Source organism: Nomascus leucogenys, chromosome 19 (genome assembly GCF_006542625.1).
Source record: "Nomascus leucogenys isolate Asia chromosome 19, Asia_NLE_v1, whole genome shotgun sequence".
NCBI lineage: Eukaryota > Metazoa > Chordata > Mammalia > Primates > Hylobatidae > Nomascus > Nomascus leucogenys.
The window spans coordinates 25,937,724-25,959,899 of NC_044399.1; the positions used below are offsets into that span (position 1 = coordinate 25,937,724).

Sequence of the window (22,176 nt, forward strand, 5' to 3'; positions counted from 1 at the left end):
TTCTCATGCCTCAACCTTCTGAGTAGCTGAGATTACAGGCATGTGCCACCATACCTGGCTAATTTTTGTATTCTTACTGGAGACGGGATTTCACCATGTTGGCCAGGCTGGTCTCCAACTCTTGGCCTCAGGTAATCCTCCTTCCTCAGCTTCCCAAAGTGCTGGGATTACAGGCATGAGCCACTGCGCCCAGCCTTGTCTTGGCTGTTCTTGACCCTTTGTATTTCCATATACATTTTAGAATCAGCTTGTCAATTTCTACCAAAAAACCTGCTGGAATTTCAATTGATTGAATAGAATTTATAATCCATGGGAGGTATTCTTTAATTTGGCTCAGCAATGTTTTGTACTTTTTGTTCAGGTTATAATGGTTCATGGTGGTATATAAATGTACAGTTGATTTTAATATATTGACCTGGTATCCAGTGACCTTGCCAAATTCACTTGTTAATTCTAATAGTTACCTGTGGCTTCTTTTGGATATTTTTTTACATCTATAATCATATCATCTGAAAATAATGAGTTTTATTTCTTCCTGTCTAGTTTTATATCTTCTATTTTTTTTTCTTCCCTTATTGCATTAGTTGGATGCTCCAGTTCATTAAATAGAAGTGGTGATGATGGGTATCCAGGTTCTGCTCTGGATTTCCTGCGGATACACCCCCTCAAGTAGACTTGTCCTATGTCCCTTCAAACCCCCATTGTGCCCTGTAGATCACTGAGTTCCATGGGAGCCAAAATTCCCCGTCCAAATGACTTAGAGCCCACCTTCAACCTGTACGTGCCTCTTTCCAGAGTCTGTCCTGCTCAGGGCAGATGAGGCCAATGTTATGCAACCCCTGGGCCTGATGGATGGTCACAGGGTATAGATGGAGCTTGGATGTGCAGTTGGGGAAATCCACATGCCTGCAGGACAGAGCTGGGGGTGGGCTGGGAGCTGTGGCCAGAGGCAGGCTCTTCCTTAGCCACCCAGTTATGAGTAGAACTCTGAGGTGTGTCTGAATTCAAACTAGGACTTTTAAATTGTTATAAAGATATTGAGATACGAGGGTATATATATATATTCTCCTGCCTCAGCCTCCCAAGTAGCTGGGACTACAGGCGTGCACCACCATGCCTGGCTGAGTTTTGTATTTTTAGTAAAGACGGGGTATCACCATGTTGTTCAGGCTGGTCTTGAACTCCTGGCCTCAGGTGATCCGCCCATGTTGGCCTCCCAGAGTGCTGGGATTACAGGTGTGAGCCAACATGCCCGGCCGAATGTTTTATTTAACAATTTTTACATGATACTATAATTTAAAAATATTTAGACATATGGTATGTGGACCTCCATTTAAACTCTTCCCCTGGATCTCATAAAGGTGAGGGGCATGTCTGTTGGTCTGTTGGTGACTGTGACATTTGGATTTTTAATTTTACTTTGAGTCTTAAATACTTGATTCAGAAATTTCTGGAACTCCAGTGATTGGTTAGCACATGGTACTTATACAGAAGTGTCTGATGTTCACATTGAGTAGAAACTAGAAAATTACCCCAAACTGCAGGAAAGCCATTACTTCCTTATACACGTAAAACCATTTGGTACAAGTGATAAAACTGCAGGCATTAACAAAAAATCTACAGTGCCCTGGATATCTGGGTTAAAGCTCTGTTCTGTATTCAATGAAACTACATTTCAAATTTTTCATATAATAGTGAGATCAAGCGAAGTCTCTGGTCATTTCTGTGACTCCTTGGTGTAGAAGTTTTATAGGTTCCTAGTTTAAAAATTATTTGAGAGTTGGAAAGTTTATAAGTTCCAAAAAGACTTGGAAAAAACTTAGGCATAACCTAAGGATACTTGAACTTTTTGTTGAGAGGATTTATCATCTTGAATAACATCACAACAAGGCTAGGAGTGAAGATACTGGAGATGGAATTTACAAAGAGGGATTTAGAAGGATGGCACCAATTACAAAATCCCTGAGCCCATTAAGGAGAGAGCAGTGCAGCCAGCTACAATCTTTTCCTGCATTAGAATCCATGTAACAAGACTCCACATATCATTAGCTGCAGCAAGGCAGAAGCTTGTTTCTCTGTCTTAACAGTTCCAAGTATAAGTAGTCCAGGGCTCACATGGATGGGGTCTGCTTGATGATGGGACCTCAGCTCCCTCTGCCATTGCTTGAGTTGCCTTCATCTGCTCATCACCTTTTACTTGAGCCCCACATGCCAGCCTGGGAGAAGGGGCAGAAGTGGGGCAGCAGAGGGTACACCTTTTCCCTTAAAGGCACAATTCAGAAGTGGCACATATCACTTCTCATGTGTCATTGATCAGATCGTATTCTAGGTGCAAGCGAGGCCGGGAAAGGTACCTATTTTGGGAAGCCACATCCCAGCAAAAATTTGAGTGTTCTGTTACTCAAAAAGAAGAGGGAGAAATGGACATGGGAGGACAACTGTCATTATCTGCCTCACCTCCCCAACTGAGGTTCTTCGAAAGGCTCCCGGCAGTGTCAGTCACTTGGAGATCTGCTGGGAAAAGGGCTGAGATGAATGTACAATACCTGCTGGTGTAAAAGTTGGCTGATGCAGCTCCTCTACAGTGAATAAATAAAGTACATTGAGAACTGCAAAGTGCTTTATTTTTTATTTTGCCCAGGATTGGACAAAAACTTACCACAGTAGGATACTAATGATGCCCTTCTAGCCAAACACAGTGGCTTTTCCCCAGGCCTCATCCTATTATGACTGGATACTGGACTTTTCTTTCTCTTTTTCTTTCTTCTTCTTCTTCTTTTTTTTTTTTTTTCTGAGATAGGGTCTCACTTTGTCGCTCAGGCTGGAGTATAGTGGCGTGACCTCGGCTCACTGTAACCTCTGCCTCCCAGGTTCAAATGATTCTCCTGCCTCAGCCTGACGAGTAGCTGGGATTACAGGCACCCGCCACCATGCTTGGCTAATTTTTGCATTTTTAGTAGAGACGGGGTTTCACCATGTTGGCCAAGCTGGTCTCGAACTCCTGACCTCAAATGATCCACCCACCTTGGCCTCCCAAAGTGCTGTGATTACAGGCATGAGCCACTGTGCCTGGCCAAGAACTGCAGAGTGCTTTTAAATTGTGAGCTGTAAAATCACATCACAGATGTCCTGCTAGAAAAGGGTTGCTACTCAGAGGCTACTCTTAAAAGTCTTTAGTTGCTGCTTCCTGCTTGAATGGATAGAAGAGCTGCGGACAGTTGTGCAAAAATGTTTCTGACTTTATACATTATTTACAAAGTGTTCTAGCTTTGTAAATTCTTATCTCTCTCTTTTCAGAAATTGGCTAAACTTCTGCTCTGTGGCACGGAGTTGGTGACAAATATCCAGGTGGCTATAGATATCAGAGAGAGTCACAGGAGAGTCGAAGAAGAGGAGATAAAGCGTCAGAGGTAAGGACTGTGCTACTCTGCACCTGGTGGACATGAAGGTAATCTCCATGGGTCCCGCAGTTCTCCCGAATCGTTGGAGGGTGACTTTGTCCACCTTACACAATTCCCTTCCTGCCCTTATAACTTCTCCCTACCTCCCTCCTCTTCTCTCTCTCTTTTTTTTTTTGGTGACGGAGTTTCACTGTTATTGCCCAGGCTGGAGTGCAATGACGTGATCTCGGCTCACCGCAACCTCCACCTCCCAGGTTCAAGCGATTCTCCTGGGATTACAGGCATACGCCACCATGCCAGGCTAATTTTGTATTTTTAGTACAGACAGGGTTTCACCATGTTGGCCAGGCTGGTCTCGAATTACTGACCTCAGGTGATCACCTGCCTTGGCCTCCCAAAGAGTTGGAATTACAGGCATGAGCCACTGCGCCCAGCTATCTCTTCTCTTTTCTTTCCTCCCTTCCTCAAGCACTACGTTGCTGATACGTGCCAAGCTGTGTGTATACAAAGGAGTGAAACACAGCCTCTGTTTGTGGTATTCACAGTCTAGTCAAGAGACACATGGAAACACCCGTAATTCATGGTAAAATAGATAATGTGTAAAGGGTTGTAGTAACACACACGAGGAGGCCTTTAATTCTATCTGCAGAGATTACAGAAAACTTCCCAGGCAAGGTGACGTTGAGTTGGGCTGTGAGGGATGAATAGGAATTTGAGGAGTTGAAGAGTAGGCATTTTAGGCAGAGGGAACATTTGAGCAGAGGTGTGAGATCACATGATATGCTTGGGAATGGCATGATAGTGAAGGATGTATGCGGGTAGTGGAAGAAAAGAGAAGAGGCTAAGAAGGTCAACTGGGCAGTCCTGGGTTTTAATTGGTGAGAATGACCAGACCCAAGAGTGCCTCGGTGTTATGTGTAAAGGTGGCAGCATTATTAAAGAATATTAAGGGCTCCATGCCTAGAAGGATGGAGGGTCACAGGGATAACAGGAACCTGCGTCAAGTCCTCAGCTCCAGTCCTCAGGAGGCAGGCTGCCCTGCACGCCCATGTCCCAGGTCTCAGGCTGTCCAGCAGGGAGGCATAAGTGGCTTAGAAGAATTAAACTTCTTTGGTTTGTACACAGAAGTAGACTGATAGCAGGTCCTCATTTAAGCTTTGGCTTGTTCTTCAATTAATTTCTTAAACAATTAGAAGAACAACCACTTGGCCAGGCACGGGGTGGCCCATGCATGTAATCCCAGCACTTTGGGAGGCTGAGGCAGGTGGATCACTTGAGGTCAGGAGTTCGAGACCAGCTTGGCCAACATGGTGAACCTCCATCTCTACTAAGAACACAAAAAATTAACTGGATGTGGTGGCGTGTGCACACCTGTAGTCCCAGTACTCAGGAGGCTGAGGCGGGAGGATCACTTGAGCCTAGGAGGTGGACATTGTAGTGAGCCAAGAGTGTGCCACTGGACTCCAGCCTAGGCAATGGGAGTGAAACCCTGTCTTTTAAAAAAAAGAAAGAAAGAAAGAAAGAAAAAAAAAGCAACCACTTGACCATTGTGGCTCATCATATACATACACGGGTTGATTTTAACAATATTTGTAGCTGTTCAGCATAAGTAGTTCCCTCGTTAGCAACTTTAGCAGCTCTACCAGTAAAGGTGGGTGACTTTTATTCTCGAAACTTCCCACTGCCTCTATGGGCTGTACCAGGAATGGAGTCGGCAGATTCCCAGCAGGGTCAGCTTGTGAAAGGCCGGGAAGGTCATGCAAGGAGTTAGCCTCGTCCTCTAGCCACAGAGGAATGCTGAAGGTCCCAGGTGGCAGGTTACAAGGTCAGTGTGCTGCGGAAAGATGACCTGACAGCTCTTTTTCATTTCTTGAAATAAAAAAGTCAATTAAATTTAAAAAGTGTCCTAGCTTGGAAGGTGGGGTGGGTGGGGGATGGGACAGGGAGAGGGGATTGCAGGATGTTTAAGCTGTGACTTCGGTTCCTCAGGGGGTTTGTTTGGAGGGGCTCTCATAGGATTAGTCTGTTACAAGGAGCAGAGAGTCTCTGGCAGGTGTCTTAGCCACTGTTCCCAGAGGGGCCCCAGCTCAGCTCTCCTGCCTTCCTGCCACCTCACCCCAGCCTCGGTGTGCTCTATCACGGAGGTTCTTTGGAATCTATGGAGAGGCTCTCCCTATTTTCCATTACTCATCGGTGGAGTTTCCATATTTTGTACATTCCACTAGTCATTTATTGGTAACTTGGGAGAGGAGTAGCCAGACACTTGAGGTCATGTTGCTAATAAAAAATTGATAATTTAAGCACCATGTGTTAAGTGACTCCCATGCTGAGCACCTGTGCTGTGTGCATCATCTTATTTCATCCTGCCAACAGCCAGTCACCTGAAGGTAGATACTTTTCATCCACGCCATTTTACAGAAGAGAAAAGTGAGGCTTGAAGAGGTTATACAACTTGTCCAAAAGGTTGACAGTCAGTTAGGAGCCAAGTCAGGACTTGAACATAAGCTCTGTGACTCCAGAGACCCAGTGTTTAACTGTTGTGTGTTATCATCTTACTCAGAAGCAAGTGACCAATTGATCTTGGTGTGTGTGTGTGTGCGCGTGTGTATGTGTGTGTGTGTAGCCTTAATGTTGATCTGTTTTTGCTATGTGTCATTTTCTTTACTTGGCCTAAGTTACTTACAGTCAAGAATTAAACGAAAAGATTTCTCAGCATTGAGTTTGATTTTGGGAGGGTGTGTTTGGGCAGTGCCCAGTACCTGGGTCTTATATTCTAGAGATTCTAGAGAACATACCTGCTCTATTGGAAGGCAGCATCTGGAGCTGGGCTGGCATGGCTGGCATGTTTGTATTTGCAGGATTGAGAAGCTGGAGAATGAAGCTAAGATCAGCCAGGACAAATTCGATGAAATCACCTCAAAGTGGGAAGAGGGCAAGCAGAAGAGAATTCCCCAAGAGCTGTGGGAAATGCTCAATACACAACAGCTGCACTGTGCTGGACTCTTAGAAGATAAGAACAAACTCATCAGCGAGTTACAGCAGGCAAGAGGCCCGGGCCCTCCAGCCCAGCCACCGGGGATCTGCCTGGGATTTAGCTGGTTATTGGTTTGCTTTTCCTGAATGGAAAAATGTAGAAACCTTTTACTTCATTATTTAGAATGCTGTACAACTCATGTTATAAACTTTTTTCTATGACAGTAAGAAACACATAACATTAAATTTGCCATCATAACCATTTTAAAGTGTATAGTTCACGGGCCGGATGAGGTGGTTCAAGCCTATAATCCCAGCATTTTGGGAGGCCACGGCAGGCGGATCACTTGAGGTCAGGAGTTTGAGACCAGCCTGGCCGACATGGTGAAACCCCATCTCTACTAAAAATATAAAAATTAGCCAGGCATGGTGGCACATGCCTGTAATCTCAGCTACTCAGGAGGCTGAGGCAGGAAGGTCACCTTAACATGGGAGATAAAGGTTGCAGTGAGCCGAGATCGTGCCACTGCACGCCAGCCTGGGTGACACAGCAAGTGAGACTCTGTCTCAAAACAAAAACCAAAAAACTGTATAGTTCAGTCATGTTAAGTATACAGCATTCAGATGCAACAGATCTCTAAGAACTTTTTCATCTTGCAACATGGAAACTCTATGCCCCTTAGACACCAATTCCCTCTTCCCCTTCCCCCTAGACCTTGGTAATCACCTTTCTACTTACTGTTTCTGTGCTTTTGACTACTCTATTAGATACTTCCTATGAGCGAAATCATACAGCATTTGTCCTTTTGTGACTAGCATATTTGGCTTAGTATAGATGGACTTTGTTGTAGCACGTGACAGGACTGCCTTCCTTTTTAAGGCTGCGTAGTATTTCATTGCATATATATACCACATCTTATTTTATACATTCTCCTGTGAACGGACATTTGGGTTGGATTTCACATTTTGGCTATTGTGAGTAATGCTGCTATGAACATGGGTATACATGTATCTCTTTGAGATCCTTCTTTGAATTATTTGGATGTACACTTAAAAGTAGGATGGCTGGGTCATATGGTAATTCTATTTTTAATTTTCTTAGGAAACTCCATACTGTTTTTTATAATGACTGCACCATTTTACATTCCCACCAACAGTACACAAGGGTTCTAACTTCTCTGTATTCTCACCAACACTTACATCCTGTTTTTTTGATAGCTTCCGTGTTGATGGTGTGAGGCGATATCTCATTATGGTTTGGATTTGCATTTCCGTAATGATTAAAGATGTTGCGCATCTTTTCATGTATTTATTGGCCATTTGTATATCATCTTTGGAGAAATGTCTATTTAAATTCTTTGCTTATTTTTAAATTGGGTTGTTTTTGAGTTATAGTATTTCTTTATGTATTTCGGACATTAACCCCTTATCAGATATATGATTTTCAATTATGATTTCCTATTCCATATATTGCCTTCTTATTCTTGATTTTTCTTTGATGTGCAAACATTTTTGAGTTTGGTGCAGCCCCATTTGTCTATTTTTGATTTTGTTGCCTGGGCTTTTGGTATGATATCCAAGAAATTATTGCCAAATCCAATGTGCAGAAAGCTTGTCCCCTATATTTTCTTCTAGGAGTTTAATAGTTTTAGGTCTTTAATCAATTTTGAGTTATTTTTGTATATGGTATAAGGTAAGGGCCCAACTTCATTCTTTTGCCTGTGAATATCCAGCTTTCTTGATATCATTTGTTGAAGAGACTATCCTTTCTCCACTGTATAGTCTTGTCAAAAGTCATTTGACCATAGATGCAGGGGTTTATGTATCACTCATTTATCATTTTGACCCTTGTCAAAAGGTATTTGGTCATATAGGGGTTTATTTCTGGGCTCTCTAGTTCGCTTGGTCTATATATCTATTTTTATGTCAGTACAACACTCTTTAATTACTATTGCTCTTTGTAGTTTTTTTTTTTTTTTTTTGAGACGGAGTCTTGCTCTGTCACCCAAGCTGGAGTGCAGTGGTGTGATCTCAGCTCACTGCAACCTCCGTTTCTAGGGTTCAAGCAATTCTTCTGCCTCAGCCTCCTGAGAAGCTGAGACTACAGGCATGTGCCACCATGCCTGGCTAATTTTTGCATTTTTAGTAGAGATGGAGTTTCACAATGTTGGCCAGGCTAGTCTCGAACTCCTGACCTCAGGTGACCCACCTACCTCAGCCTCCCAAAATGCTGGGATTACAGATACGAGCCACTGCACCCAGCCTGTAGTATGTTTTGAAATCAGGGAATGTGGGGCCTCCAACTTTGTTCTTTTTCAAGACTATTTTGGCAATTTGGAGTCCCTTGAGATTCTGAATTTTACACATTTTAGGATGGTTTTCCTATTTCCACAAAAAATGATATTGGGATTTTGATAAGGACTGCATTGAATCTATAGATCACTTTGTATAGTATAGACATTTTAACAATATTGAGTCTCCAATTCTTAAGCACAGGATATCTTCCATTTGTTTGTATCTTCTTTGATTTCTTTTAGTAATGTTTTACAGTTTTCAGTGTACAAGGCTTTTGCCTACTTGGTTAAGTTTATTCCTAAGTATTTCATTCTTTTTGGTGCTATAGTAAATGGATTATTTTCTTAATTTCCATTTTAGATTGGTCATTATTTGCATATAAGAATGCAACTGATTTAAATTTTTTTAACATTTAATTTAATTTTTTTGAGACAGAGTCTCACTCTGTCACCCAGGCTGGAGTGCAGTAGACTGATCTTGGCTCACTACAACCTCCACCTCCTGGGCTCAAGTGATCCTCCTGCCTCAGCCTCCCAAGTAGCTGGGATTACAGCGTGCATCACCATGCCCAGCTAATTTTTGTGTTTTTAGTAGAGATGGGGTTTCACCACATTGCCAAGGCTGGTCTCGAACTGCTGACCTCAAATTACCCACCCACCTCCACCTTCCAAAGTGTTGGGATTACAGTTGTGAGCCACCACACTTGAGCTTTTTTTTAAAATTTAAAATTAAAAAATTTTATGGATAGGTGTATATATTTATGGGGTATGTAAGATATTTTGATACAGCTATACAATGTGTGATAATCCCATTGGGGTAAATGGGGTATCCATCACTTCAAGCGTGTATCATTTCTTTGTGTTACAAACATTCCAGTTATACTCTTTTAGTTATTTTAAAATGTACAATAAATCTAGCTGACCTTAGTCACCCTGTTATGCTGTCAAATACTAGATCTTATTCATTCTAACTATATTTTTGTACCTATTAACCATCCCCATTCCTCCCCGACCCCCCACACTACCCTTCTCGGTCTCTGGTAACTGTCATTCTACTTTCTATCTCCACGAGTTCAATTGTTTTAATTTTTAGCTCCCACAAATGAGTGAGAACATGCAAAATTTGAATTTTTGTGCCTGGTTTATTTCATTTAACATAATGCCTTTCAATTCCATCCACATTGTTGCAAATGACAGGATCTCATTCTCTTTTATGGCTGAATAGTACTCCATTGTGTATATGTACCACATTTGCTTTATCCATTCATCTGCCGATGGACACTTAGGTTGATTCCAATTCTTGGCTATTGTGAATAGTGTGATTTTTGAATTTTGACTTTGTGTCCTGCAACTTTGCTGAATTTAAGTTCTAACAGGTTATTGTGTATGTGAAATCTTTAGTTTTTCTGCATATAAGATCATGTCATCTGTGAGCAAAGATAATTTTAACTCTTCCAATTTTGATGTCTTTTCAAGTGATAAACTTTTAACTAGAAGTAAAAGCTTTGTCATAATTGTAGAATTATTAGCTATCTAATAGAAATATAGTCATGCATCACTCAATGATGGGGCTATATTCTGAGAAACGCATTGTTAGGTGATTTCATTGTTGTGAGAACATCATAACATGTGCTTACACAAACCTAGATGGTATAACCTACTACACACTTAGGGTATATGATATAACTTATTGCTTCTATGCTACAAACCTGTCCAGAATGTTACTATACTGAATACCGTAAGCAATTGTAACACAGTGCTAAGTATTTGTGTATCTAAACAGAAAAGGCACAGTAAAAATACTGTATTATAATCCTACGGGGCCACTGTCATATATGTGGTCCATCATTGACTGAAATGTTGTTGTGCAGCACGTGACTGTAGTATTTTTACAGCAAATGCTGTTCCGGAGTTTAGTCCTTAGTTAAGGAAAGCAACTTAGTCTGCAGTAGATACGTTCCCATGTTGGAACCTGGACATTAATTGCTCAGCTGGGACACTCTAGGCTTTCTGGGAGCTTGCAGGGAGATTTGCAGCAGGTGATAACATTGAGGGGTTTGGTCCTGGGGGCTTGTTAAGAGCTTTGCGCTGAGCAGAGCCCATTCCATTCCATCTACTGTGCTTTATCTCAGGCTTTCTAAGACTCTTCTGAAGCCACTTTCTCTTTGAACAGTTTATTATTATTATTGTTATTGAGACAGGGTCTTGCTCCATCTCCCAGGCTGGCGTGCAGTGGTGCAATCATGGCTCACTGTAGCCTCGACCTTCTGGGCTCAAGTGATCCTCCCACCTCAGCCTCCCAAGTAGCTGGGACCACAGGCGTGCACCACTGCGTCTGGCTAATTTTTGTATTTTTTTGTAGAGACAGAGTTTTGCCATACTACCCAGGCTGGTCTCCTGAGCTGAAGCACCTGCCTCAGCCTCCCAAAGTGCTGGGATTACAGGTGTGAGCCACTGTGCCCAGCCCTCTTTTTACAGTTTCATGTCCTAGCGTTGACAGATTCTGGTGAAAGGGGTCTAGAGAGAGTGCTTGGCACCTCCTGCTCCTGACACAGTTTGTGGCCAGCCTTTTACATGCCCTTTTCTAGGAGTTAAAAATAAAGGATGACCAGTATGTGAAGGATTTGAAGAAACAGTCAGATGACATCTGCCTGCTTCTGGAGCGGATGGAAGAACAGGTGAAGAATGTGATGAAAACCTTTCGTGAGGAGCTCTATAACATTGAGGTAACAGGGTGTGAAAAGACCTGTTTTCTGCTCTTGGGGGGCCCCTGAGAGGAGGTCTAGGTCTGTCCTAATGATCTAAGGAGGGCCCTAGATGACTTTTCTGTCCTCTGATTTCTGTTTCTGCTCTCAGGTTTTATTAATTTATTTACTCATTTATTCATTTGACAAGTACATTTCAAGTGTCTATTATGCTGGGCACTGTTCCAGGGTCCTGGGGATGCAGCTATGAACAAAACAAAGTTCCTGGTGGAGCCTGTATTCTAGTAGGAGGCAGCTAGACAATAAACAAGTTACTAAATATATTATTTCACAGGTGGTAATAAGTGTTTTGAAAGAAAATAAGATGAGCAAGAGGTTGGGGAATAAAAAAGGGGGATTAGCACTCCATAAGCATAAAGCGTATGTGAGGCATTTATTTATTTCTTTATGGCAATTGGGGCGGACAGTGGCGAAGGGGAGTGCTGCATAGGATTCGGGAATCAGTATTTCGAATTTGAATGAAATGTTCAAGATTGATATTGAGATTTAGCCCTTTCCGAGATGGAAGAGAGCCAAGAGGGTGGAGGCCTCTCTCTCTCTCTGGGTTGTTGGAGACTCATTTTTGCATTCCCAATCCTAACCCTTGTGAGCTTCATGCTGCCTTTGCTTCATGGGAACCCCAACCATGGCAACGCATCAACGGTAGTCACAGTTGAATTACACACCAGGGCCTGCTGTGTGACTGCCAACAGGGGCACTGGCCTTCCTCCAGTTCCCTGCCTCTGATATTGACTAAGCCACGGGACTGTTGGCACATCTCCTCTCTGCATTTGGAGTATCGTCTTCATAACGCTAATTTCCATGCAGCTCCTTCCATAGCCATTTGGTCTCATGAAACTTGGCAAGTCTGCATTTGGATTTGACTTTTTCTATGTGGTCGGTGGTATGGCACTTATACAGTTACCTAAAAGTTCTTTGACACTGGTAGGACCTGCCCAGTCAAAACAGATGCAAGAGTATTTTTCCTTCTTGGTCGTAGAAAGCATTTGAGGTGGAACGCCAAGAGCTACTGGCCAGTAATAAGAAGAAATGGGAGCGAGCCCTTCAGGCTCATAATGCCAAAGAGGTAAGGGGTGGAGGCTGTCAAGGGTGATCCATGGGGTCTGGGTGATTTTTATTGTGACTGAATTTGCTAACTAGCCTTTTTCTATTTTTTTTTTTTTTTTTTTTTTTTGAGATGGAATCTTCTGTCACCAGGTTGGAATGCTGTGGCGCAATCTCGGCTCACTTCAACCTCTGACTGCTTGGTTCAAGTGATTCTCCTGCCTCAGCCTCCCGAATAGCTGGGATTATAGGCACACACCACTGTGCTAATTTTTGTATTTTTAGTAGAGATGGAGTTTCACCATGTTGACCAGGATGGTCTCGATCTCCTGACCTCGTGATGCCGCTCGTCTCGGCCTTTCAAAGTGCTGGGATTACAGGCGTGAGCCTCTGCGCCCGGCCGCCTTTTTGTATCTTGAGTAGAATTGCTGTGGCTGAATGCTACTGCGTGCGTTACTGCATTTCCTAGCTAATCAGTGTGGCCTTGCAGATGGGGATTGTCTCTTTGGTGGTGGTGAGTACCACCCAGGCAGCTTGCTGTGTTTTCCAGGGTCCCGTCACTTTCCCCTTTGTTTACTGGTTATCTCACCCAGCTGTGAATATTCACGGCCCAAGGTGTTTTAAGACACATTTTTAAAGGGTGTGGGATTATCACTTTATTTCAGAGTTGTAAAGAACAAATAAGTGACTTGACCAAGATCCAATAGACTTTTTAGAAATATAAACATCTGATTTCAGGGTCTGTGCATAATTTCTTTTCTTTTTTCAAATATTTAGACTTCAAGGAGATGAGCTTAATTTCATAATGGAGCATTCCTGCTAGAGTTTCTGGAGTAATGACCCCATTAGGCAATACAAGCCAAGTCCTAAAAGCCTTGGGTATTCAGGACTTCTGAAAGCCACCAGACTCCCTGTGGAGCCATGAAACTTCCAAACTCTCCCCTGTGTCATGCTGGGCAGGCCATCCGAAGGACTGAGGTGAGTCAAGGATGGTCCCTAACTTTTCCCTTGTCTTCCTGTGCCTTTAGCTGGAGTATCTTATCAACCGCATGAAGAAAGTAGAGGACTATGAGAAGCAGCTGAACAGGCAGAGGAACAGGGATTGTGAAGAATACAACATGATCAAGATCAAGCTGGAGCAGGATGTGCAGGTGCAACAGCTCATCCTCACTAGGGTGCCTGGGTGGTGGAGCAGCAGGTGGTGAACACCTGTGAATGTTTCATATTTAGCAACTACCTGTGATATTCTAGAGGTAGTCCCTTCAGCACGTATTTATTAATCATCTGCCTTCTTTTAAATGTTCATATCTGAAGGAGCTCATGTGCAGGAGGGATGCTTTCTTTTTAAGAAACCAGTGGAGGTGGGCTGGGCATGGTGGCTTACACTTGTAATCCCAGCACTTTGGGAGGCCGAGGCATGAGGATCGCTTGAGCCCTGGAGTTCGAGACCAGCCTGGGCAACATAGTGAAACTGTGTCTCGGCAAAAAAAAATAAAAAGAAATTAGCTGAGCCTGGTAGCACACACCTGTAGTCCCAGCTACTCAGGAGGCTGAGGTCGGAGGGTCACTTGAGCCCAGGAGTTTAAGGCTGTAGTGAGCTGTGATCATACCACTGCACTCCAGCCTGAGCAGCAGAGCAAGACTTTGTCAGAAACAGAGAGAGAAAGGGAGAGAGAAAGTAAGAGAGAAAAAGAAAGAAAGAAAGAAAGAAAAGAAAGAAAGGAAAAAAGGAAGGAAGAAAGGAAAAAGAAAAGAAAAGGAAAGAAAGAAAGGAAGAGAAAGAGAAAGAAAGAAAAACTGCCAAGATGCTCCAGAGGTTTGGAAGCCATTTTCTCCTGGCAAAGGAAAAATGTCCCTAGGGCAATTTGGCTGTGTCAGAGAGCCAAAGCTAGGACAGCTACTGGCAATAACGGCAGCCATCAAGTGAGTCTCTCCCATATTCCAGGCACTTAATGAATGGTATCTCTAATCCTCATCACCAACAGCATTTTATACATCAGAAATCTGAAGCTTAGAGACAAAGCTATATATCTAGTACACGATAAACCCTGGATTCAAATCCAGTTCTGTCTGGCTCAAAAGCCTATATTCTTCCCCTTATTTCAAACAGCCCCTTGACTGATGGTTGGAAATTTCAGTGAGGCAAATTCTGACTATCAGAAATAAGCTTCTAAGAGTTAGAACTGTCCAATATTCAGAAGGGCGTTCCACAAAACAAAGATTGCTTTATCTCAAAATATGCAATGGCTGAATGACTGTGTCTGTCTTTGGTGTTGAAGAAGGATTCCGGCAGTAGTGGGAGGTTATTTCTGGTTTCTAAAGTTTTTTCCAAGCCTAGGATTCTGTTTCAATACCAGCTAAAAAATGTATCTCTAATTACATGTAGATGTAATGTAATTGCATCTTAATATTCAAATATGGTCTATTCATTTCAGTCTCTATGTAGAAAAAGGTGTTAGATGAAAGCTTTTCCATGAAGCTTTTGTTAGAGTTTCAGTTCTTTTCCTGTTACTTGACATCATGAAGTTAAAAACCCCATTGGGTTACAAATATATTTACCAGTCTTGAGAATTTTCCCAGGTCCTTTCCCAGGTCACAGAAATGAGAGTTACTGACAGAACACTACAAATCTGTAATACAATAGCACTATTTCTGTAGGCTGAACGAGTGATATGATTTTACTGAAAATGGCTATTGTTAAGCTTTCTGAATTTATCTTGGTTCTGTGATAATTTATGTGACAAAACTACATACTGTTGGCCTCAGTGAGATATATGGAATTTCATGTTCTTAATCCAATGTCCAAATATTTGAGTGAAGCAAAAGCAAAAAATTCTAGGATATGGGGAGATCCTAGGGTGGGTGTAGGAGGTAGGGTAAGGTCGGAGAAGTGGTGGGCAGGGAGGCAGGGAGCCTGGGAGACCTGGTACCACTTGCTGTCTCTGTCCAGGTTGACTGGTGGTGGCATGTGTGCAGATGGAGACATTTCAGGCAGAAAGGGGGCACAGTGCCTTTGCATCACAGTTGTTTCCTGTGTCAGATGGAAACCGAGGCTACCTGTACCACTTTCAACACTGTAACAGCGGGAAAAAAAATCATCCAATCAGGGACTACCCATGTGGCAACATGTGGAATGTTTTAGTAGGTTGAACTTTATCATAGTGACTCTTAAGTGTACTTTCACTAGACATTCAAGCCAAATGGCATTGATTTTTCTTAAGAAGATATAACATGCAGCTCAACGTCAAATTTGCTCTTCCCAACTAATGCATAGCACTCTATCAGTTCTAAAATATGGAACTAAAATTCTTGCAAACCACAAAAATGGGAAGGATCCAGTACACATAGATTTGGATGATGGATAAAGTACAAGAAGTAAAAAAAATGCCTTACCATTCAAGTGCTTACTGCCAGTAAAGGTCATGTTATGAATAACAGAGCAAAGAGAAGCCTGTAAACATTGTGTACTTACGGGGAAACTCCCTACCCCTGCCCACCACCCTAAAAGAAAACTGCTAGAAACATTTAATTCTTGATGCAGGAAGCAAATGTTTTTATCTGTAGGCCTTATACACTCATTTAGGATTGTTAAGATGTTCAGCTTAAATTTAGGGGCTGTTACCTTTAATACCAGAATATTAATGCCCCCAAATTAAATATGTTATTTAGTTACACTATATTAATTTGCATTGTGCAAAGCACAGAGATAAGCAAAGTACAGCCCCTGCCCTCAAGGAACTTATAATCTATTAAGTAAGAAAGCAAGCTACGGCTGCGCACGGTGGCTCGTGCCTGTAATCCCAGCACTTTGGGAGGCCGAAGCAGGAGGATCATGAGGTCGGGAGATCAAGGTCATCCTGGCTAACATGGTGAAACTCCGCCTCTGTTAAAAATGCAAAAAATTAGCTGGGTGTGGTGGCGGGCGCCTGTAGTCCCAGCTACTCAGTAGGCTGAGGCAGGAGAATGGTGTGAACCCGGGAGGCGGAGCTTTCAGTGAGCCGAGATTTCACCACTGCACTCCAGCCTGGGCGACAGAGCGAGACTCCGTCTCAAAAAAAAAAAAAAAAAAAAGAAAGCAAGCTACACAAATAGTGTCAAAGAGAAAGAGATGGGGCAGAAAGGGGGAGCAAGAGTGTGACATTGCCAGTCTTAGGGTTCCAACACAGGATCCTGTGGACCCAGCTTAGGGTCGAGATTGTGGTAAATAGGCCCAGTGGGGCCTCTGGAGTCAGCAGAGAAGGCCAGAGGGAAAGGCTGTTTTAAATTTCCATCCTGCTGGCACATTGGTGGCAGCCTCTTTCCCTGAGCCCATGGGCAAGAGATGACACCCAAAAGCAGCTGTGGAGAAGCTTGTGCTGCTCCAGGAAAAAGGAGGGAAGGTGTTATCAACACTTATGCTACCTTTACCATAGAAGGACTTTTGTGGCAGGTTAGCTTGTAATCTTTATCGATGACTCATAAAACACAAACGCTATGTTTTGCCATTAGTCTTGGGAACATGAACTGCAACTTTGCAAAAATATCTTTGGATAATTGAATAATAAGCACAGACATCTAACAAAATCAATTACAGGTATTTTTAACTTTTATTTTAGGTTCAGGGTACATGTGCAGGTTTGTTATATGGGTAAACTGCACGTCACAGGGGTTTGCTGTACAGATTATTTCATTACCCGGGTAATAAGCATAGTACTCAATACGTAGTTTTTTGATCCTCTCCCTGCTCCCAACCTCCACCCTCAAGTAGGCCCCAGTGTCTACTGTTCCCCTCTTTGTGTCCATGTGTTCTCATTGGTCCCACTTATAGTGAGAACATGTGGTATTTGGTTTTCTGTTCCTATGTTAGTTTGCTTAGGATAATAGCCTCCAGCTCCAATTATGTTGCTGCAAAGGACATATTCTCGTTCTTTTTTTTTTTTAAACCTTTATGTCAAACCGTATGATCTTGTTCTTTTTTTTATGGCTGCATAATATTCCATGGTGTATATGTACCACATTTTAAAAAGCCAGTCTACCGTTGATGGGCATCTAGGTTGATTCCATGTCTTTGCTATTGTGAATAGGCTGGAAGGAACATATGCATGCATATGTCTTTGTGGTAGAATCATTTATACTCCTTTGGGTATATATCCAATAATGGGATGCTGGGTCAAATGGTAGCTTTGTTTTAAGTTCTTTGAGGAATTGCCACTCTGCTTTCTACAGTGCCTGAACTAATTTACATTCCCTCCAGCATTGTATAAGCATTCCTTTTTCTCTGCAACCTCACCAGCATCTCCTGGTTTTTGGTTTTTTTTTTTTACTTTTTAATAATAGCCATTCTGACAGGTGTGAGATGGTATCTCCCTGTGGTTTTGATTTGCATTTCTCTAATGATGAGTAATGTTGAGCATTTTGTCATATGCTTGTTGGCTACATGTATGCCTTCTTTTGAAAAGTGATGTTCATGTTCTTTGCCCACCCACTCCCCCCCTTTCTTTTTTGGAGACAGGGTGTTCCTCTGTTGCTCAGACTGTAGTGCAGTGGCATGATCTCGGCTCACTGCAGCCTCGACTTCCCAGCAGGCTCAAGCAAACCTCCCACCTCAGTCTCCCGAATAGCTGGGACTACAGGCACATGCCACCATGCCTGGCTAATTTAAAATTTTTTTTGTAGAGATGGGTTCTCACTTTGTTGCCCAGGCTGGTCTTAAATTCCTGGCCTCAAGCAATCCTCCCTCCTTGGTCTCCCAAAGTGCTAGAATTACAAGCATGAGCCACCATGCCCAGCCATCCATATACATATTATTATGTAATAACCTGCCTTTAAGAATGAAATTCACATGAGCGTGCATGTGATAGAGCTTGCATTTATAGTTCACATGCTCTTGTTGTATTGTAAATATAAAAACAATCCTATGGCCAAATAAGTCTGGGAAATGCTGTCTTAGGGATAGGGGATTATTGCAAGGCCACGAGAAGAAGGAGGGCTCCCTGGAAATCATCTGAGCAGACATTCAGGCACTCTGGGTCTCAGGGCCCCCGCATGGGTCAGTTCCCAGGAAGATGGAACAGCCATTCATTGTCATCCCAAATGGAGAGCAGTTCCGAAGACCCTCCTTCTCTGTGAGTGCTCATACGTTCTCAGATGGTTACATCCCATGTGGAGCTTTTCTATTGGACTTTTGTGCCAAGCTACCTCATAGACCAATGGCTTCCCTTATGTTCAGTCCACATGTGTTTGGTTTGTGTTCTGATTCCTGATTCACTCACGATGACCAAGGCTGGTAACATTTGAAGTGGCAGAGCTGGTTTCATTTGAGGAATGGAGGCATAAATCATTGCAACTTTGCAAGAAGAGCTGCTGAGAATCCCTTTCCCGGGAGACACTCAGGGCCGTCCCTAGAAGGGGACAGGGCCCAAAGCAACTCAGCCTGGGACCACCCAGATAACTGCCATTGAAATGAGGCTGTGCTGTTGGCATCATCCATAGGTGCTTTGGGATACTGTTCAAGTCAGACATTTCAGAATTAAATTTTAAACAGGCTCAGAAACGGTCCTTTGTAGTTGTAGTTGAAGCTTCTGGCGGCTCCCTGCCCTGCCCCAAGTTCCCTCCCCAAGGGCCAGGCCTGCACTTGGAGCTGCAGGGTCTGCCCAGCACGATGCTCAGTGCTGACAGGATGGGGTGAGGTGGGCACTTGCACCCATGGCCAGTGGGAGCATAAACCATAGGTTCCTCTTTGGAAAGCAATTTATTGAGAACTTTTGACTTAGTCATGTTACTTCTACAAATCTACCATAAGGAAATAAATTACCCCAAGGGTTATATGTATAATTTGTCCCAGCATTATTTTATAATAGAGAAAATTATTAAAAGTATATATAACTATATACACACACACACATGACTGTAGGGAAATGGTAAATTATTATGACATGGTAAACATATTAAATATCTCATATATGATAAAACGGCATAGTATATAAAAGTATTCTAGCCTCTAATCCCAGCACTTTGGGAAGTTGAGGCGGGCGGATCACCTGAGGTCGGGAGTTTGAGACCAGCCTGGCCAACATGGTGAAACCCCATCTCTACTAAAAATACAAAAATTAGCTGTGCATGGTGGTGGCACACACCTGTAATCCCAGCTATTTGGGAGGCTGAGGCAGGAGAATCATTTGAACCCGGGAAGTGGAGGTTGCAGTGAGCCAAGATCATGCCACTGCACTCCAGCCTGGGCGAGTGAGACTCTACCTCAAAAAAAAAAAAAAAAAAAAAGGATTCTGTACCATTAAAATGATGTTAATAAAACTTTACTAACATGGAAAATTGTTGTAATATTGAGGGAGGAAAGTAGGATATAAAATTGTAGACACAGTTTGATTCCAACTATGTAAAGGACACTGGAGGGAAACATGCCACAACATCAACAGAAGTTGCCTTTGGGGGTGGAATTATGGGTAGCCTTGCAGCTTCTTTCTCCTATGTCTTCTTTTTCATTTGCTGTACTTTCCAAATTTTCTACAATGAGCGAATATTGCTTTTGCACTCAGGAAAAGTTTTTACAAAGAAAAATGTATAACTATAAAAAGTAAATAAAAAATAAGTCGAGAAATTGAGAGGTAGGATTAGTTATGATCTCGGGGACTCATATGGTTCTTCATTTACCATCTGTTAAAAGATATTACAGGCTTCTGTTCTGAAGGAGGCATTCAAATACTCATCTCATAATGGAGATGAAAAAATCTCTGCCACGGTGATGTAGAATATCCTTGACTAATTCCCCCTGTGACAATGTGGGTGGGGATCGCCGGATTCCACAGCAAACATGGAAATGATGTGCTTCCAGACCCAGTGAAGCGTCACCTCCTAGCCAGGAGCCCTCCTCGAGTATGACCTAGAGCAGGCTGTGATAGCCACTTGGAATCACTTCCTCTGTCGATTCCTGGGCCACGGTCTGTGGTCTAGCAGAAGGAGACGGGACGGAGGCTGGAGACAGCAGGCACATGGCAGTTTTATTGAGTTTCTGATTCCACTTGATTGCCTTCCCCATTCCTGCATTTCACTCGGGAGAGGCAGATGCATGCCAGCCTCCAGCCTTGCCTCTCTCTGATCTTTTTTTCACAACCTGTCAGGGTGATCTTTCTACAGTGACTGGACCAACCATTTTCCTTCTCTGCTTGACATTTTCAGTGGCCCTCCATTGACTTCAGGATAATGCTTTAAATTCCTAGCTTGGGAAGGCTCTGCTGCTCTGTCAGTCTCATTTCTGACCATTCCTTGCCTCGTGCCTCACATCCTAAACTTCTTGTGGTTTTCCCAAAGCACCCACCCCCCTTGCCTCATATATGCTATTTCCTCTCTCTAGAGCGCTCTCCCTTCAGGTGTCACCTGCGTAACTCCAGCACATTCTCTAGGTCTCAGCTAGACACGCCGTCTTCCAGGGATGCCTTCCCTGGTCCCTCAAGACCAAGGACAGTGCTCCTCTCATTGGTCCCATAACGGTCTGGGCTTCCCTCTATCTTGCTTCTTATCACTAGTGTTTGTTTATCTGCCTCTGTTCTAGACAGGTCAGAACTATGTCTTTCTCACTAGTGTTTTCTGAACGGCACCTCGAAAAGTATCTGACATAGATTAGGCACACAATAAATATTTGCCGAATGAGTGAATACAGCTAATGGAAATCCAAAAAGTAAGGATGACTGTGTCTGTCCTCCTTTTAAATGAGCCTGGGTTGCTAAACACTAACACTTCCATCTTGGAAAGTCAAAGTGGGGGAAATTTCAAGTTTTTGTGGCCATATTTATTTCTATGGTGTTTTTAGAGTGGCTACTCATATCTCTAAAGGGTCTGGCGGAAGTTAGCAGAGTTAGTTGGACTTGAAAGCTGTGTGATCTCTCTTAGGCTTTAGGTACACAGATTTTAGCTTATAGTTCATTGACTTGTATTTTATCTGATTGGCCTTTAACTTGACTCTCATGATAAATTTTCTAAAAATGCAGGCTGAGGCACTTGTCCCTAAGGTTCCTCTGACATGTCTTGAACAATTTATCAGAGGCCCACAAGCTAGGGGCAGCTAGTATGTGAATATATATATATATATCTATACACACACATATATGTATATTTGTATTTCAGAGCATACCTTCATTTGCGTACAATTTTAGATATAATTCACAGAGCAGATAAGTTTATAAATATAGGAAAGTTTCTTTTTATATTACTTCCAGTATAAATTTCTACTATTACTTTTACCTCTTTATTCTTTATGAATATAGGTACAAAGATGAATACATCTGAATATGGATATGCGTAGCTAGGAAAATAAACAGACATAAACAGGATTATATAAGTATGTCTATGTAAATATTTACCTATACAAAGCATGTTCCCCAAAAGACATTTTAAATACTCTAGTGAATATAATACTAAGGATGCAGGTATAGAGTTACTGTGTGTGTGTGTGTGTGTGTGTGTGTGTGTGTGTGTGTGTGGATATATATTTGGTTTTTTAACTTTAGTTTCTTGAGCAGCAGCTTCAGCAGAGGAAAGCAATTTATCAGCTAAACCAAGAGAAATTAGAGTACAACTTGCAGGTGCTGAAGAAGAGAGATGAAGAAAGCACAATGATTAAATCCCAGCAGAAGAGGAAGATCAATCGGTAAGCTAGCATGCAGAGCGTCTTTCTTCTGGGCCTTCTGTGCTGAGAATAGGGATGGA

The 22,176-nt window shown here is 42.6% G+C and overlaps 1 protein-coding gene across 4 annotated transcripts in view; it reads left to right on the forward strand.

Annotated features, from left to right (window-relative positions):
- DRC1 (dynein regulatory complex subunit 1) overlaps positions 1 to 22,176 on the forward strand; it is a 54,327-nt gene that overhangs the window by 15,678 nt on the left and 16,473 nt on the right. For 3 of the 4 annotated variants that reach the window (XM_030799673.1, XM_030799675.1, XM_030799676.1), the window contains exons 3-8: positions 3,298 to 3,410; positions 6,260 to 6,443; positions 11,257 to 11,394; positions 12,413 to 12,499; positions 13,506 to 13,628; positions 21,978 to 22,117. In XM_030799673.1, coding sequence (XP_030655533.1) covers positions 3,298 to 3,410; positions 6,260 to 6,443; positions 11,257 to 11,394; positions 12,413 to 12,499; positions 13,506 to 13,628; positions 21,978 to 22,117 — 785 coding nt within the window. The remainder of the gene's footprint in view (positions 1 to 3,297; positions 3,411 to 6,259; positions 6,444 to 11,256; positions 11,395 to 12,412; positions 12,500 to 13,505; positions 13,629 to 21,977; positions 22,118 to 22,176) is intronic. The other variant, XM_030799674.1, reaches the window with a different exon arrangement.